The 17,344-nt window shown below is 31.6% G+C and overlaps 3 protein-coding genes across 4 annotated transcripts; 1 reads left to right on the forward strand and 2 right to left on the reverse strand.

The window, feature by feature from the left end:
• Positions 1-2,874: 2,874 nt before the first annotated feature.
• LOC128202049 (60S ribosomal protein L35) lies at positions 2,875-5,704 on the reverse strand. The gene is made up of 3 exons (XM_052900941.1): positions 5,554-5,704; positions 4,796-4,932; positions 2,875-3,123 (listed from the first exon to the last, which is right to left on the reverse strand). Exons 1-3 carry the CDS (start codon positions 5,554-5,556, stop codon positions 2,892-2,894), a joined length of 372 nt encoding a protein of 123 aa, XP_052756901.1. The 5' UTR covers positions 5,557-5,704; the 3' UTR covers positions 2,875-2,891.
• Positions 5,705-9,061: 3,357 nt separating this feature from the next.
• Positions 9,062-11,302, forward strand: LOC113513943 (N-terminal Xaa-Pro-Lys N-methyltransferase 1-A). The gene is made up of 2 exons (XM_026897924.2): positions 9,062-9,769; positions 11,045-11,302. The coding sequence occupies exons 1-2, from the start codon at positions 9,327-9,329 to the stop codon at positions 11,295-11,297; spliced, it is 696 nt and encodes a 231-aa protein (XP_026753725.2). The 5' UTR covers positions 9,062-9,326; the 3' UTR covers positions 11,298-11,302.
• A 214-nt stretch (positions 11,303-11,516) lies between these two features.
• Positions 11,517-17,344, reverse strand: LOC113516813 (GDP-fucose protein O-fucosyltransferase 1). 2 transcript variants are annotated; one of them, XM_052900899.1, is made up of 5 exons: positions 17,096-17,342; positions 16,325-16,443; positions 15,606-16,052; positions 14,352-14,637; positions 11,517-13,012 (listed from the first exon to the last, which is right to left on the reverse strand). In XM_052900899.1, the coding sequence occupies exons 2-5, from the start codon at positions 16,332-16,334 to the stop codon at positions 12,712-12,714; spliced, it is 1,044 nt and encodes a 347-aa protein (XP_052756859.1). In that variant the 5' UTR covers positions 16,335-16,443; positions 17,096-17,342; the 3' UTR covers positions 11,517-12,711. The 2 variants fall into 2 exon arrangements, with proteins under 2 accessions (XP_052756859.1, XP_026757089.1); XM_026901288.3 differs by lacking the exon at positions 16,325-16,443 and having other exon boundaries at positions 11,518-13,012; positions 17,096-17,344.

Below are 17,344 nucleotides of genomic sequence, written 5' to 3' on the forward strand. Positions count from 1 at the left end.
TTACTGTTAAAAAGAGCTTACCTACTGTTCCATTGACGCAATTTTATAAACCAGAGTGATCAATATGTAATAGCTTGTTAAGACAATAGCTATTTTTGTATTTTATATTCAATAAGTGATAATATAGTAAAATAGTATTTTACGTGCATTTTAAGTAACTACACAAATCAGATTTTGTTTCGTAATTATAATAATTTTCAGAAGTGGCTAAAAATTAAAGCAATGAAAATAGTGCCAGTAATGTAATGCTTTAATATTTTATTGTACCTACTCCGTACACTGAGTTTGTTATTATAAACATAAATGATTACTTTGTTGTATTGTTATTTATAACCCTCATTTCTAAGTTTTTTGTTACAAATCTTTGTATTAAAAATATTTGTCGAATAAAAACCTGTTTTCTACGCGTTATATACTTAGGTTTTAAAGGTAAGTTGCACAGGTAAGTATGCCTAGAGCAATCTCTCACCATCGACAGGAAATCCATCCTTAGAACCAGAATGGTCACGCACAGTGCGGAATCAGAGGAGCTTCCTCCCGCGAACACTCAGGGTGTAGATGGATTTTCCTCCTGTTCTTCAAAAAGGGCGTATTAAGATTTCTTAAAAGCACACGTGTCATTCCTAGTGTTCAGATGTCTAAAGGCTACGGTAAGCCCGTTTACCATGTAACGTAACATTAATTTTTACTGTATTTTTTTTTTACTTTTTAAATAAATATAATTTTAATATATAAACCTATGAAAGCCACTAGTCGAGTACAATATTATCTGTTTGTTTCAACGAACAGCCTTCGCTTTGTCCCGCACGTCAGACACCTGCAAATCTAAAGCGCCCACACGTCGCATTATTGCGTTAACGCATCTACTTATGTATTAGTAAATTGTACTACCGATCGGGGGAAAAGGGATTGTTAGTAATGGGATTTAACAGTCCCATTGCTAGCAATACATCCTATCAGGTCGACCTCCACGCGGTTCTCCCTGGAAACTATAGTGGTTCATTCTTGTTCAATAGGTCACTACGGGCAAACTGACCTGTCTTCATCCTCACCTGTCACCCTTCACTGGTGCCTCACCAGCGTGTACCAATAGAGCAGGCGGGGCTACTATTCCATCTTAACCTATTGTACTACCGATCCTGTAATAAACAAAATAGTTTAAAAATTACATGTATAAAAGTGTCCCCATGTTGGGAATATCTGAGGAATTTTAATAAGTTTCTGACTACCTCAAACTATCGAACCTAGCGAACATTACTTACAATAGTCGCTAGTAGCCCAATAAAAATTGTGTGATAAAGTCAAGAACTAGCGAGCGTTACATATAATAATCGCTAGTAGTTCAAGAAACATTGTGCATTAAAGTCGCAGACATGACATTGAGGAAAGGGGTATCTGGAACTGAAACGGACCTTTTTATTACGTTTTATGACCTAACGACATTGTAATTACCCATACCCTGATTTTTAGGTAGTTTAGCTAGTGTATCAATGTAAATTAACATTGTAAGGATGATTGATTTTTTTGTTTGTTACGATTTAACTCTCCTCGGAGTAACAGGCTATTTTATATTTTCTATAAGAACCCGTGCGAACTATTCTATCGCTATTCTAATTCCTTTTTATACTTGGCATACATTAACACCATATTTTTTTAAACAAGCAATTTAAAATAAATCATATTAAACAATAAAATTTATTGGAACAAAAAGATTTCTTTATTATTTACACTATTATTTAAAAAAAAAATGTTTATTAAATAATGCCAAGCATAAAATTACCAAAAAATGAAATTGTAAACTTACTAAATTGAACTTTCAGTCTATTTTTTTGCTCTACACAATATTATTTAAACATAAGGATTCTCCATTAATATGAAGTTACCCAAACCACACCCTATACGTATAACTCGAAGGACTTACTAACATAAATTTCTTAAACTGGTCAGGGAAAAATTTGACAATCAACTGCCACTATTATAGGATTTAGCTCCAAAACTGAGAACGGTTCAGGAGCCGGAGTCTTTTCCTTAGACCTTAATATAAATATGCACATACCGCTTGGCGTATACAGCTCAATATTCCAATGCGAATATGTAACAATAACTGAGGCTGTTGCAGCTGTACATAGGCTAGGAATAAATGGTATTGGCATTAGATTCTTATCTGATAGCGCAGCAGTACTAAAAGCATTACGAAACAAGACAACAAATTAATAATTGAATACCACCATTCACTGGATATCTTCTAATAACCGAGTTATCTTCCAATGGATAAGAGGGCACAGTGGATATTATGATAACGATGCCTCAGACGAACTAGCTAGAAGAGGTTCAGGAACGAGGGTGGTAGGCCCGTATCCACTTCTTCCTCTTCCGTTCTCGCAATTTAAAATTTGGATTTGTCAAAGATCCGCTAATATATAAAACCAAAGATGGATACAGGATACTGATTGCAGACAATCAAAATTAGTCGTGCCTACGTTGAATCAACGACTATTAAAACGTTTACTACATCTAGATAGGAAAAACCTCAAAATAATGATAGGGACAATAACGGGCCATTGTCCATTAAACAAACATTTATACACAATAGGAGCTACAGACAGCCCTCTATGTCGAAGCTGTTAGAAATCCTCAGAATGGTGAGGTCGCTCCGTGAGGTCTGTGAAGATCCCAGGAAGCTTCTGTGCTTCTGGGCGGAACTAGGTTGGCTGTACTAGCCACGACTCATACGCAACGACCCAAATGAGAGACTAAGTGCGGAAAATAGAGTCCTGTTTACATTACATTACATTAGACAACATAAGGAAATGCGAGAATGAAACCAAAATTAAAATTGCTAATAAAAAATGGTGGCAAATAAAAAGAAATGTAAGTTGTTAAATGTTTATTTAAGCCTTAACAGCATAGACCCTTGGCGGAAAGAGAGACTTCTTTCTTATTTCTTTCCTTGTTTTAATTTTTGCTTCATGCTTGGTGAGGGCTTTGCGCATTGCACGAGTCTTTTTGGGTCTCAAATCTAAAGGCTTGTACTTCTTGTTCTTATAATGGTGACGAAGGTTTACTTTCATTTTTTGATGATATACAATGTAGACACGTGCAATAGCTTTTCTGACAACCCGTCTGTAACAAAAAAAAATCATTAATTAAAAAATTTCATGATCTATTAAGTCTCTATGTCTACCCCATAAGGGGTGTGGTGTGAAGAAATGTGCACATGTAATTTATAATTCTAAGTAGTAGAAACCTTAGTAAAATATCAAAGATCCCACTCATAGGTATTTTATCAAAGCACAGCACCATATTTAAGAATAAAATTCTTAAATGTGATGTTCAATGTAAGTTTAATAATAATAGTAAGTACTACATTATTTTTACTTCATATTGTACACACACTACCCACTACACTCTTTTTCTCTTTTGATCTCTGAAGATTTGCTGGAAGAGAACTCTTACAGAGTTAAGCTTGCATGTACAACAATGTAATTTTTATGTACAATAAAGTATAAATAAACAAATATATATCATAATATATGGTAAAGAAATTACACAAAAAGGCCACAAAAGAAGTTACATTTTCCCCTTTTATAGCTTTATCATCTCATTTACTTTAGTACAAAATTCTATAGAAAAAGATGTGCACTCTATTTCAAAATCTATATAAATAAAAAATAAATGGCTGAATACATTAATGCAAAAGTGCATCACTTTAGGGCAGTTGCACCGATCTGGTTAATACTTTTATTGTTGTTTGTAATTTTAAAATTTATATGTAGGAAACCGTTTGAAAAATTGTATGTCAAGATGAAAAACTTGCATTAGAAAAGGGAAGTCTATGTAATTTTATTTATTAGTACACCTATGTGAACCTGGAGTATGGAGTAACATGTTATTAATTAGACCTAAGACAGTATGGTAATATCTAATATTAGTATTAATAAAAAAAATATTGATTTTTTGATTGAAGGTGTTCTACTGTAAATATCTGACATAAACATCAAAGAGCAATAATGATTGAATTTAAGTTATGAGATAGTAGAAATAACCTATTTCTTAGCTTTATTTACAAATTTATAAAAATATTATATATTTATAAATATATAAAATAGAAATTAATTCATTTATAATATAAACTGTGGTTTAAAGGAAAATTAATGGCTACAAGTCACCATAGCTTCCTTAACTTACTTGGACTTCTAATAAATTTGTCCATGGGGAGTAGAGATGAATTTTGGAAGCAGGAAACAAACTTTTAGAGTCTGCTCAACAATAGACTATAGAATGTATCGTTGGCTAAATTATGAACACAAAATTGTTATCTTGAATATGAGAATGTTATGGAATGTAGATACTCAAAATAATGAACTAAGCAGTCGTTAGTTATTATAAGTGGACAGACAATTATTTAAAAATCACAGACATAGATTGACCTTGGTTTTTAAATAATTCTTGATATTTGTTCAGTCAACAATCTTTTAAGATTTTATTACAAACTAGACATTTTTACTAAGAGCATGGTCTTAATTAATATAATTAATTTTATAGAAAGCTGTCTAGATAAATACCAATATTTCCATATAAAATTATGAGCTACTTATATTGATATACTTGATATTATTTTATAGGGTGAAAATGACTCTTTAAAATAAGTGCATATGCATACTCCATCTTTATACACAGCTGTAAGCCCTAATCACATCCCAATGTTGGTATAGCACACTAACACTCGTTTAAATGCTTAATCTAACATCACAATATTATGTATTCTAGAAATTTTGTTTTAAATAAAACTTACATTTTTGATAATTTTGAAGCCACACCCCCAGTAACTTTAGCAACACGGAGATTAGTCAGTTCTGTTTTGAGCTCTTCCAATTGCTTGAAAAGCTCCTTTTTGTCCTTTGTCCGCAATTCGGAACACTTGACCTTCCCCTGCAAATAACATTATAATACTTGTTGGAATTAAAAGTATAATTTCATTGAAAATAGCAATAAAATAAGTGTATCCAGTATACATGTTACAATATAACCTATCCAGGTAAAGAATTTTACTTTAGTTTTCATAATAAGAATTTGATTTCATATTAGGATCGGTTGTCTGGCAATTAACAATAAGAGGTTATAAACAAAAAATTTACAAATCTTGTCGCATCTAAAAAAGCATAATTCCTTTAACGTTGTGACAATAAAAATCTATGGAATATTGGGAAGGTTTTGCCAGTAGTTGGTACGCTTGGCAGGCGAATTGGCAACCACAGTTAGGCTTTGGAAATGTTTTAGAGGGATGCTGCTGTTCATTCCTCATCCTCCTTCAGTCGCCTCTTACGACGCCCACGGGGAAGGAAGAGGTGGCTTATTCTGTGACGGGACCACACATTGATCCGTAAATATATGATATACACAATGGAGCATTGTAATATTTTGTGTCAAAGAATAGCACCATATGTAATAATAAATTGTATTTTATAGTTTAATTAATTACATAGTTATTCCCAAAACACGTAAACACTATTGGCAATTGAGATTACAAAGATTTGTAAAGATTTAACTAACCATTTTCTGAAAGCAATATACGGCACTTTTTACTTCAAGCTAAGAAACTGAAAAGAAAGAAAAAATCATCAGTCAGCAACTGACAGACAATTGACAAGAGTACTAATCACTGTCAGTGTCATATTTGTCACCACAGAGCAAGTAATCACTACGTTATAACAGTTGATACGTTGGTAGAACTGTGTTTACGGAAGAAAACGTGCTAGCAGTAAAAAATGTGATCCAAGACAATAGACGAGTTATATACCAAGAGATTCAGCATATATTGCAGATTGGATCAGGAAGCCTTCACGAGATTCTACACGTGCATCTATGAGTGCGGAGGATCGTTTCACGCTGGATGCTGCACAACCTCACCGATGTTCAGAAGCAGGCAAGGGTGGAATGGTGGCTCAGCAGTCTCGTCTTGGCGTGTTTACGACATCGTTACCGGTGATGAATCCTGGATTTATTAATATGATCCAGAAACAAAGTGCCAGTCGACGGTTTCGGTGTATCAAAACGAATCAACGCCTATTAAAATAAGGCGACCTAGAAACGAGGGGAAGATTTTGATCGTGAGCTTTTTCAATTTGACTGGCTACTTGCTATCAATTCCTTTACAAAACCAAAGAAGTATTAACGCCGAATAGTATACTACCAAATGCTTGGCAGAAATTTTCTCTGTTGTGAGGAACAAGCGACCAAACACACCGCAATCAAAACGAGGGACTTCCTAGACAGCTTACTGGTCAAACTCCTGGGTCATCCTCCTTACAGCCCTGACCTAGTACCGTGTAACTTCTTAGTCCCAAAAATAAAAAAAATCAGCTCAAATGTATATAATTTTCGTCGCCGGATGTGCGCTCTCAGCGTTCAAGCAATTCAAAGCAAAGAAAAAGTTTCAAAAACTGGTTGAGACGTATGAAACTTTGTATAGAGGCTGGTGGAGAGTACTTTGAAAAAAAATATGATAGATGTAATAAAAATATGTTTACCTATAGAATTTTTTTTTTTGTCACAATAATTTCTGAGTGTCCCACGTACATATTTAAACTTATTTTACATAAGTGACAATTCTAGCAAATTTTTTATTAACCCTTCTTTCGTTTTTGTTTTATTTTAACCCTAAGAATAAATCTTAACCTTGGGATATATAGAAAATGAACACATTTTATTTATTTATTCATTAGTAGTTACAAATATGTATACATGACGGACTTTTTGTGAGATTTCAAGAAAACTATTCTATTTAGTTAATAAAATATAGTAAATTTTTAAATATCATGATGCCGGGTTTTGTGCTGATATATAATAGCTGATAACACAAATAGATTAACTTGAAAAAAATTGAATCGAATTTTAAAATTGTTTCTATTCAGTCAGTACTTCCTAGAAGTAAAGGAAAAACATTCCTTTCCTTTCTACGGTCCTAGGTCTTTAATCTTTCTAATCTGTGAATATAGTTTACCTCTAAGAACAGAGAATTACAATTATATTCCGAAATCTTTGGTTCAGCTCCTTTTTTAGCTACACTTGCACAATTGTCTGTGGTTGGTTATTGATTTCTAAGCCTTTTTTTTCTCTGTCAAGCATATCTGTGGCACATTTGTTATATACTCTTTGGTCTGATGTTATCTGACGTATAAAAAGGCGGGAAAACTTGTAACGCAAGGGCGGAAATTTTAAATTCATTTTATTTGTTTAATATTTATTTGTTGCTTCTCCTAGTTTCTTTTACTTATTTCTCCAATTTAAGCCCTCGTGTGTTGTTAGAGGATATGTGCGAGTCAAGCGGAGGCAAGTTAAAAAGAAGAAAAAAAAATACTTCCATATCTGATGAAGAGCCAGATGCTAAGATGAGTATTAAATTTACTCACTCAAAAAGAGGACTGTTTAAAGATCAAAATTACCTATATTCTGACACTACTAAAAATGAATATTTTATTCTGTTGTCTCCTATTGAGGGCAACAATGTAAACTTATTGCAAGTCAATTCTATTCTGAGGACTGTACCTGGTGTATTCTATATTCGTACTATGGGTCCTACTGCATTCAAAATATGTTTTCAATCAATGAAACAGGCTAACGAATTTTTATTAAATAAAGATTTATTAGAAAAACATAAACTTCAGGCTAGGATACCCAATAATCAGCTGGAATCTCAGGGAGTTATAAGAGCTCCTACTGAAATATCTGAGGAAGATCTCTTAAATAACTTAAAATCTACTGTAGACATCATCGGTGTTAAACGTTTCAAAAAAAGAAAGAAGATGGAAGTTTTCATCCTCTTCCTACAGTTTTAGTAACTTTCCTCTCTACGCAGCGACCTGATCACGTAACGTATGACCATATTTGGCTGGATGTGCGTGAATTCATTAGACCTCTACTCCAATGCTTCACTTGTTACAAATTTGGTCATGGAAGCAGTTCCTGCAGAAGTAAGCAAGTCTGTTCCATATGTGCCGGTGCCCATGATTATAGATCCTGTATCAACAAAGAGAACCCTAAATGTGTTAATTGTAATGGACAACATGTAGCAGTATCTAATAGCTGTCCCACTAAATCGATGAAATTGTCTCAAATCAAAGATAAAATTCTAGGCAAAACATCTTATGCATCAGTGACTTCAAAATCGGTTAACTCTGTAATTAATTCAAATACTTCTGTGTCTATTAACAGCCCAATGCAAAATAAATCTCCTCAAAAAAGGGCATTAGTTACTGACATCATTAACTCAGACATTGTACTCAACACAATTACTAAGACTGTTATTGAGCTAGTTAAGAAAGCTCAAACTAATTCTGATACAATTTCATCCAAATTAATTAAGGAAATACTCATATCTAATTTTTCAACATGACCATTACATCTTTAAAGGAAATTAATATTGTTCATTGGAACTCAAGAAGCTTTCTGTCTAAAATATTTCAATTTAAAAACTTTATTTACAACTTTACATCACATTTTGATATCATTTTACTAAATGAAACTTGGTTTGATTCTAACAAAATCTGTAAATTGTCTGGCTACAATATTGGTTTGAAAAATCTAATGTTTTTCTTGGTAGACAATATTATACTACATTAAGTAGATTGCGGATAGGTCATTGTAAATTTCCTGCACATTTGCAACGTATTAATTTATTGGATAATTCTATCTGTAAATACTGCCAAAACATTTTTTTTTATTTGGATCATATGTTTTTTGTTTGTCCTAAATTCTCACTTCAACGGTTACTTTTTATTTGTCAATGTCAAGATTTATTAAAATGTCAAAATATTCCTACTTCAGTGCAGGATCTACTAAAACATACCATTTTGTACCACGAAATTTTTAATTATATTACTTCAACAATTGGTGAAATTTAAATATGTAATTGTAACTTATACTTTTCTACTTAACTTACTTTCTTAGTATATTATAATTAATTTATAACTATAATATTTTTTGTAATTTGTCTTTTAATTTTATATTGTTACCTTGTAATTGTTACTTTTTGGCTGATTGCTTTCGCCAAAGTCACAATAAATGAAAAAAAAAAAAAACTCTTTGGTCTGTGATACATATTGATTTAAGAATTTTGGAATAAATTTAGTTTCATTAAATAGTCATTTGTTGCGCTTTAAATTTATAATTTTAGTATTAGTAAAACAAATTTTTATTACGTCTAATTTTGTACCGCCATACGTGCATTGAAATCAACTCTATGTGGTGTTTACAGTATAACAATACCAAACTAATCTAGCAAGAAATCACATCCCTTTGAATTTTAACTTTTTATATTGTTCATAATGAGCAATCAAAACGATTTATGTTATGAGAAAGCTTTAGGATATTGGGCAGATATACCACCTACCGTGGATGGTGTACTTGGAGGTTTCGGGTTTATATCAGACATGGATATTGACGGATCAAAATTATTTCTGAAATCATTGTTTTCATTAAAAAATCCGCCAGCTTCACACACGGCACTAGATTGCGGTGCCGGAATTGGAAGAATAACAAAATATTTGCTTCTCCCTTATTTCCAATCTGTTGATGTTATCGAACCAGATGAAAAATTCTTAAATACCATCACAGATTTTGTTGGAGAAGAAAGAACTAAATTAGGAAATTTTTATAATGTCGGACTTCAAAAGTTTAAGCCCGATAAGAAGTATGATGTCATATGGAATCAATGGGTATTAGGATACCTTACGGACAAAGATTTAATATCTTTCCTTCAACTATGCAGGTAGTTTTGGTTTGCTTTACTCTTACCCTATTAATATCCTTTCAATATTATTATTTTTTCGGATAATTATCATCATAATCTTCTATATTGGTATGATAACAATGTGAGAGTAGTTCATTTACCGTATTCTAATTTTGCCACTCAGGAGTCTTGTGTTGCATTTATTTTTTGCCAAAATAGATAAAGGAAAAGCAAGACACCAAACTGCACATGTGCTTCCCTTTCCATATTTGCTGGTAATTAACAAAAATCTAGAAATTATTAACTGTTACTCAGGATATTGCTAATCTATTCAATAAATAGTGTACTGACCCATTGCTAAATCAAACCTAAGCTATAATTCTATATACCCACTGATACTCTTAAACAAAATTATGATAATTGATTTTGTTCCACAAAAAAAAAATACAATTTCAATTGTGGTATAACAAACTACTTTGAATTAAAAACTAAATTATTGAATCAATTTTGATACATTCTCTATGGGATCAATCTGAAATCATATTTTATTGAAGTAGGTGTTACTTTGCAGAAGTTCATATTACCATATATGTTATTTAATTAGAATTATTTTTAGTAATTTTGCTACCAGTGTATGTGTGTGACTGCCAATACTATTATTACCAAAAGTTCCACAACTTTTCATATTAGCCAGCAATCTCAATCTGCCATTTTGTTCACACATGTTTTTAGACAAATAATTTTAATTAGATAACCAGTGTGAAACCATTCAGTTAAAAAAGAATTTACCAAATTGGTTTATAAATGAATTTTTGAAGACAGTAGAAAATGGAATCATCTCATGACATGATTTATATGTGAAAACCTAATAATTTCTAATTTTAAAGCTTTGGTGTTAAGGTGTAGAAACTTACTAATAAAATTGTAATTTAAATATACATGGTAGATATTTTAGAAAAATTAATGTGAGGAGTTTTAATGTAAGTAATAGAAACCAAAACAATAATTTATAGAAATTTTAATTGTATGTTTATTCTAGCATCATGCAAAAACTATCGCATTAAATTAAATGTGGTTTTCCTAGTTGTATCCCTAAGGCCTAACTTGAAAACTGCTCTAGCGGCTTTTTATTTTTAAAATCCATACATTAGTAGAGGATAAAAAGTTAGTTATAAAATTTTCAGTTCTTAGGCTCAAAGTACCAATATAAAAGATATAAAAGATAAGTCAAATTTCAGATAAATCTAGGTGTTTTACACACCTATATATGCTTAATTATATATTTTAACCAAATGTTTAATGATCTTGTTTCAGGAATGCTCTGTCTGAAAATGGTGTTATTGTTATAAAAGAAAATGTAACATCATCTGGCAAATTAGAAAAAGACGAAACAGATTCTTCTGTAACTAGATCACTCAAGCAATTTTTAAAAATATTTAAAACTGCCAATTTAAGGCGTATTAAACAATGCAAACAAACAAATTTTCCTAATGGTATCTATCCTGTATACATGTTTGCTCTAGTACCTAAAATAAATGAATTGATATGCAATAATATACAAGACTAGCTGTATTCCAGAGTTTTATTCATGTAAATCAGTATATAAAATATCCCATTTAGTTAGGATATAACCTACCTGTGTACCAAATTTTATTCAAATCCATTCAGTAGTTTTTGTGTGAAAGAGTAACAAACATACATTCATTTGTTCGTCCATCCTTATAAACTTTGGCATTTATAACATTAATAGGATTCATTAATTTAATCTTTTCAAAACTAAAGGGATCAATAATTGCATTTGTCCACAACAATATATAAAGGAGAGACCCTTTTATATTCCTTGCTTCCGGACCTCTAAGGAGTTCAAATGTATGTACATGTATCTATGTTTGTGTATTTCTCTTTTTTATTTTATATATTTAAAGTAAAATAAGTGAATGTGTTGAAAATTTAAATAAAAGGCCAAAAAATGCAAAGTCGTTCTCAGAGTTGTTTATTATCCACCTTCTATTGATTGACTATTTCGACCAACTTGAATTAAGAAACAATTCGTTTGGATTACAAGCATCGCATAATATTAGGTGATTTTAATATCTACTGATCTTTTAATAGATTCCCTGTGTTCCCGAAAACTTCAAAATCTTATTAAGTCTGTTCATCTTAATATTCTCTCACTAGGACTCGCTCATGTTAAACCTTCTTCAGATACGCGGCTTGATTTATTAATCACTTCCACTCGTAATCATTGCCCTAATGCAACCAACTACCTGCTTCTGGTTTTCCGAAATATGAAGCTCTAAACTTAAAGCGCCTAAATTTAAACCTACGTTAGTCTGGATGCGTAACTTGTAGAGTTTGAAGAGGATAGATCTCCAAGATAGACTTTACCAAGGTGTACGAGGCGTCAACAATGAATGACAAAATCTCTAATAATATAATACTAAAATTGTTTGATGACCATATGCTGATGCGTATAGTACGTGTCAAATGGCCTCCAGTGCCGTGGATTACCAAAGGTGTACATATGGCCATGACCCAACGTGATAGAGCCATTTAATTTGATAAGTATGAAATAAGAGGCAGCGCTAAAACCTATCTCATGATCACTGAAAAAGCCCAACGTACCGTACTTAAAATAATCGGAGGCCTTTATTTTCCGATATCAAAGTTTAAAAGATCTGGGATGTGCTGAGGATTAGGCAATCCTTCATCATAGCCAGTATCATGCGCATGTAATCAGGTCGATTTTAATCCGGATCTGGTAAATAGTAAATGTAGAAAGGAAAAGATGCCACATTAAGGTATTTAAAATTACTGTTACCATTTTCTTTATCCTTATATTTCTTGAAATTCTTCTTCTTTTGAATTGAATCTTCTTATATTCTTGAAATAAAAAAGCTACACTAGCATCAATTACTACGTATTAGGTCAAATTTTGTAAACGATATTGTTGTCCTGTAAGCGTACATGATTTTTCTTTGTCAAAGTTCTTCATGCTTGATTTTTTTCCGATGTGGAAATGACCAAAATTCAGAAGGCAGACCCTGCACATCTCTGTCTCGTTTCACAAAAGCCGTAAAAGAAGATACGCAATTCCCAATAAAGTAGTTGGCTTGCCCTAAAATTGCTAAATCTAAGTGAGGATTTGATCGCTGTAATTTAATTGTCTTTATCTCAAAACTATCTAAAGCAGAATTGAACTCCTCCATCATATAGTTTGAATCAGAAGCAATGAAAATATATTTAATATCATTCAATTTTTTTAAAGCTCTCTTCACTTGTCTGAAAAGAAAAAAATATAGTAACAGATAAAAAAAAATAAAGAAAAATTATTTATTTTATTATTTCCCGTGTGGTCTCGGCATTGAATTGGCCACTCCTTTCCTTTACCGTGGTTGTCGTAAGAGGCGACTAAGGGAGGACGAGGGATAGGCAGCAACATCTCTCTTATTACATCTCTAAAGCCTAACTGCGGTTGTCAATCCAACTGCCAAGCGTGGCAACTACTGGCAAACCCCCTCTAGAACGAGGCTTATATTCAGCAGTGAACAGTTAGATTGATATGATAATGATTATTTATTTCAAAATTAATGTCATATTAAAATTGTATTGTAAACCCGGGTAACAGTAATCCTACTAATAATATACACGTAAAAAAAGTTGATGTTTGTTATTCTATCATACTTAAATGGTTGGAACAGAATGAAATTTGGTGCGCGGGTAGGTAACATCTTAATATAGGATACTTTATATTACTGATGCACGTGAAGAAAGTTGTGGGAAAAGGCTGAACTAACATAGGTGTATTTAAGGATAGAATTGCCCGGTCCATACACATTCTATACACCTACGCTTTTTTTAAGAGGCAAACTAGAAAGTGATCTTAATAATACAAGTAGGTTTCCTATGATTTTTAAAATATAGTTATAGCTATCTAGATATTTCTTGTTTATGATTGTGATAATGCTATTTTTAAGTAAATTAACAATAAATTTAAAATTTCATTTATTTGAAATTTTTATTCAGACTGAAATTAACGATTACGTTGTAGATTTAGAATCATTGTGATTAATTTGATGTGCTACAAAGCTCAATTATATGTATTTGTATGTCCAAGCCTTGCTGGTTTGGGAAGCTTTGTTGGTATGCCTAAACCTTTGGGAAGTTTTAGTGGTTCCCAGCACCTGTTTAGATGACGATAAAACAAAGATGATCAGACAGACTAGACCTCGGCTTTTTCTTATGTCTCAACAGTTTGGGCATCACCCAACCAGCCCTCTTCCTTCTCGCAACTTATAAGTTGCAGTCCCTAGTATTCTGCGCCCAGGTGCTAATAAGGGGAAAAAGGATTGTTAGTAATGGTAACCAAGTCGACCTATGCTGGTTCCTCCTGGAAACCATTATGGTTAATATTTTAGTTCATCATGACGAGCTAAATGATCTGTTTTCATCTTCACCTATCATCACTGGTGCCCTGCCAACATATACTGATAGTGCAGGTGAAGTTATTATTTCATTAAAACAGTTGTATACACCCCAAATTACTAGGTCCAAGTAGCCCCTTCTTATATACAAATTAATAATACTAATAAATATGGATCACTCAGAATAATAAACTTACTTTATTATATCAGATTTATGAGGGAAACACATAGATGAAGTTAAAGGCCCTCGTTCATTTTTATATCCAACACATTGTGGTGCAGCAAATAATGTTGGACTGTCCTTGACATGCCTACAGGCCTTGACCCAATCTTGACCATTTCTTAGATGAATACCTAAGAAGCCACCCCCATTCATATTTTCTTTTATAAATATTTTAGATTTGTTTAGAATGTCATCATTCCATGCTATATATTTTTGTAAGATTAAATTCTCTTTTTGAACAGGAAAACTGGCTGGGGCACCTGCAATAAACATTAAAAAGTACACATACCATAATATTCTAAAATCATTCAATTAAATTATGTTAATGTTATCTTATATAAAATATAAAAATTCCAAAATAATAAGATGTTTGTTCACACTGAATTTCAAAACTGCTCAACTAATTTTAATGAAGTTTTGTAAATGTGTATTGTATCAGTTCTGATCTAATTTAAGAGATAATAATATGTGCCTCACAATTATACCAGTTACCTGGTTCTCAAGCAAGGATACATTATGTGGAATCAAGCAATAAATATCTATCAGATGTTCTGTTCCTATATTAAACCAACTTCAAAAAGAAGTTGTATTTTTTTTATGTTTGTCACTGCATAACTCTATAATATTGATGCCATAGAAATTTTAACAACATCAGTTCAGTAGTTCAGTTTTAAATCAAAATAATTGGTATTACCACAACTGAAGTCAGTTTTGTTCACAAACAAAACACAATTTATTTTGATTTATTTATTTAATTCTTATTGCACTAAAAACATAAAAATATACAATGATAATTAAACAATTCAAGTGAACTACAGTAGCATTAAGTTCAGATTAAAATATATACATGAAAATACAATCTTAATTATATTAGTTTTTTATCATAGTAGAAGTTATATAAATACAAAAAACAAACATACAATTGTACATCTTCTGCTAAATAAATCAGACAGGGGCAGTACAGGCATGAAGTTATTAGTTCAATAAATCTGAGAGAAAAAGGTGTTAATAGGTTAAATAATAATAGAGCAAAATGAATTTGTTAAATATAAAAAATATTTTAAAACTGATTTTATAATTACTATCCTTAATGAAGGAGGGGAGGGTGGGTAAATAATGAGTCTATTATAAAAATTGAAGTTTTCATAAAGACAATCCCAATTTACAGAGGTATATAAGTACATTCTTATAAATTAAAACAGAAAACAATATATTTCACTATAAATACCTGTAAAAGCTAAAACTGGCCAGTCTTCTGGGGAGTACTTTTGTTTCCACTTCTCCATCATTATTACATTATGAGCATCATAGTTCAAAGGTCCATAAAATTCAGATTCAACAAAATCTATATTAAATGTATCCCAAAATGGTCCAAATGGATTACCAGATTTTGCATTGCAACTAATACCTTCTCCTCTTTTTGTATAGCAGAAGGATATTCTTTTATCTTCTGGCCATAGTGTAGGTGCAATGTCTCTCATAAATGAAGTCATAGTAATAACCCTGTGATAATGTTTCAATGTATCAACTCTAAAATAAGTGTCAAATGGAACTTGTGTAGATTTTGGCTCTCCAAATCGGTACTCAACCCATGGAGGAAGAATAAGAGTTCTATTTATACCTTTACTAAATGCTAATGCACCCAAAAAATGATCTGCTTGATTTCCAAATCTCCCTAGAATAGAACAAGAATTTCATAGGCAAAATGATTAATGAAGGAATAGTTTTGATATTATTCCCCATAGCATATTTAGGTTTTCTAAAGTTCCAATGTTTTTTAAGTCTTCAATATAGGTAAAGAACCATATACTAAAGTCAAAAAGATTTTTATTATACAAATTTAGGATGACAAACAAACTGATGACCACTTACAGAAAAGTTATTAATATAGCCTACATCATATCCTTAGTAATATTATAAGCATGAAAGTGAGTTTCTGTTTGTTACCTTTTGGCATCTTAACACTTCAAGCAGGGGGGAAAGGGATTGTTAGTAATGGAGACTGAGAATCCGATTGCTAGCAATATAACCAACCAGTTCAACCTCCTCGCGGTTCTTCCTGGAAACTATCATGGTTAATTCCTGATGAATTCATTATGATGGGCTAACTGTCCTGTTTTCATTCTCATCTATCACCCTTCACTGGTGCTTCACCAGCATATTCCGTTAGCGCAAGTGGGGTAACCATAACCATACCATTTTCACCCATCAAAAAAAAAAAAACACTAAGCAAATACAATGAAATTTGGTAAGTATACACAATGTATTTGGGACAGAGATAGGCAAATTTTTATTAACCAAAATATGTCTGTCCCAAATACAAAGTCTCGTCTAATAAATACTCCATACATCGTATTTGAAGCGAAGGATAGTCGATTTGATAAAACTTAATAAAAAGCTGTTAATATATATATATATATAAAAATAACATAAAAATACTCTGTAAATTAGTAAGAAATCGAAATATTAGATCTCATTGATCTAATATTTCGATTTCTTTCATTCATTTTTGATTTGCACTGATATTAATGTTGGATATAAGAATTCCTTATAATCGGGTAGTTAGTTTATATTTTTATTAAGTTCTATTGAAACGGACTATAATGTATTTCCAATAAAAAACTATGTTTAAGTTGGTAAATATACATAATACTTGGTTACACCTATAAACACGATTCAATCATTTTAATTGAAATATAGAAATATCTATTTACTAACCCATACATGGACAGTAAACAACATAACCATTTTTATCATATTTTGAAATGATAGCTAACGATATTGTTATAAAATTGATAAAGAAAAGTAATTTAAACATGGTACATCAAATAGTAGGCATCAAGTTTATAAAGTGTATAACACAATATAATGAAAATAGCAAAGTGAATTAAAATTGATTAAAAATAAAAGTCTTGATTATAAAGACCTCAAACTTATACAAATGTTTTGTCAAAACTGAAAACAAAT

Source organism: Galleria mellonella, unplaced genomic scaffold, assembly GCF_026898425.1.
Source record: "Galleria mellonella isolate WM207_F2 unplaced genomic scaffold, CSIRO_AGI_GalMel_v1 utg72, whole genome shotgun sequence".
Taxonomy (NCBI): Eukaryota; Metazoa; Arthropoda; class Insecta; order Lepidoptera; family Pyralidae; genus Galleria; species Galleria mellonella.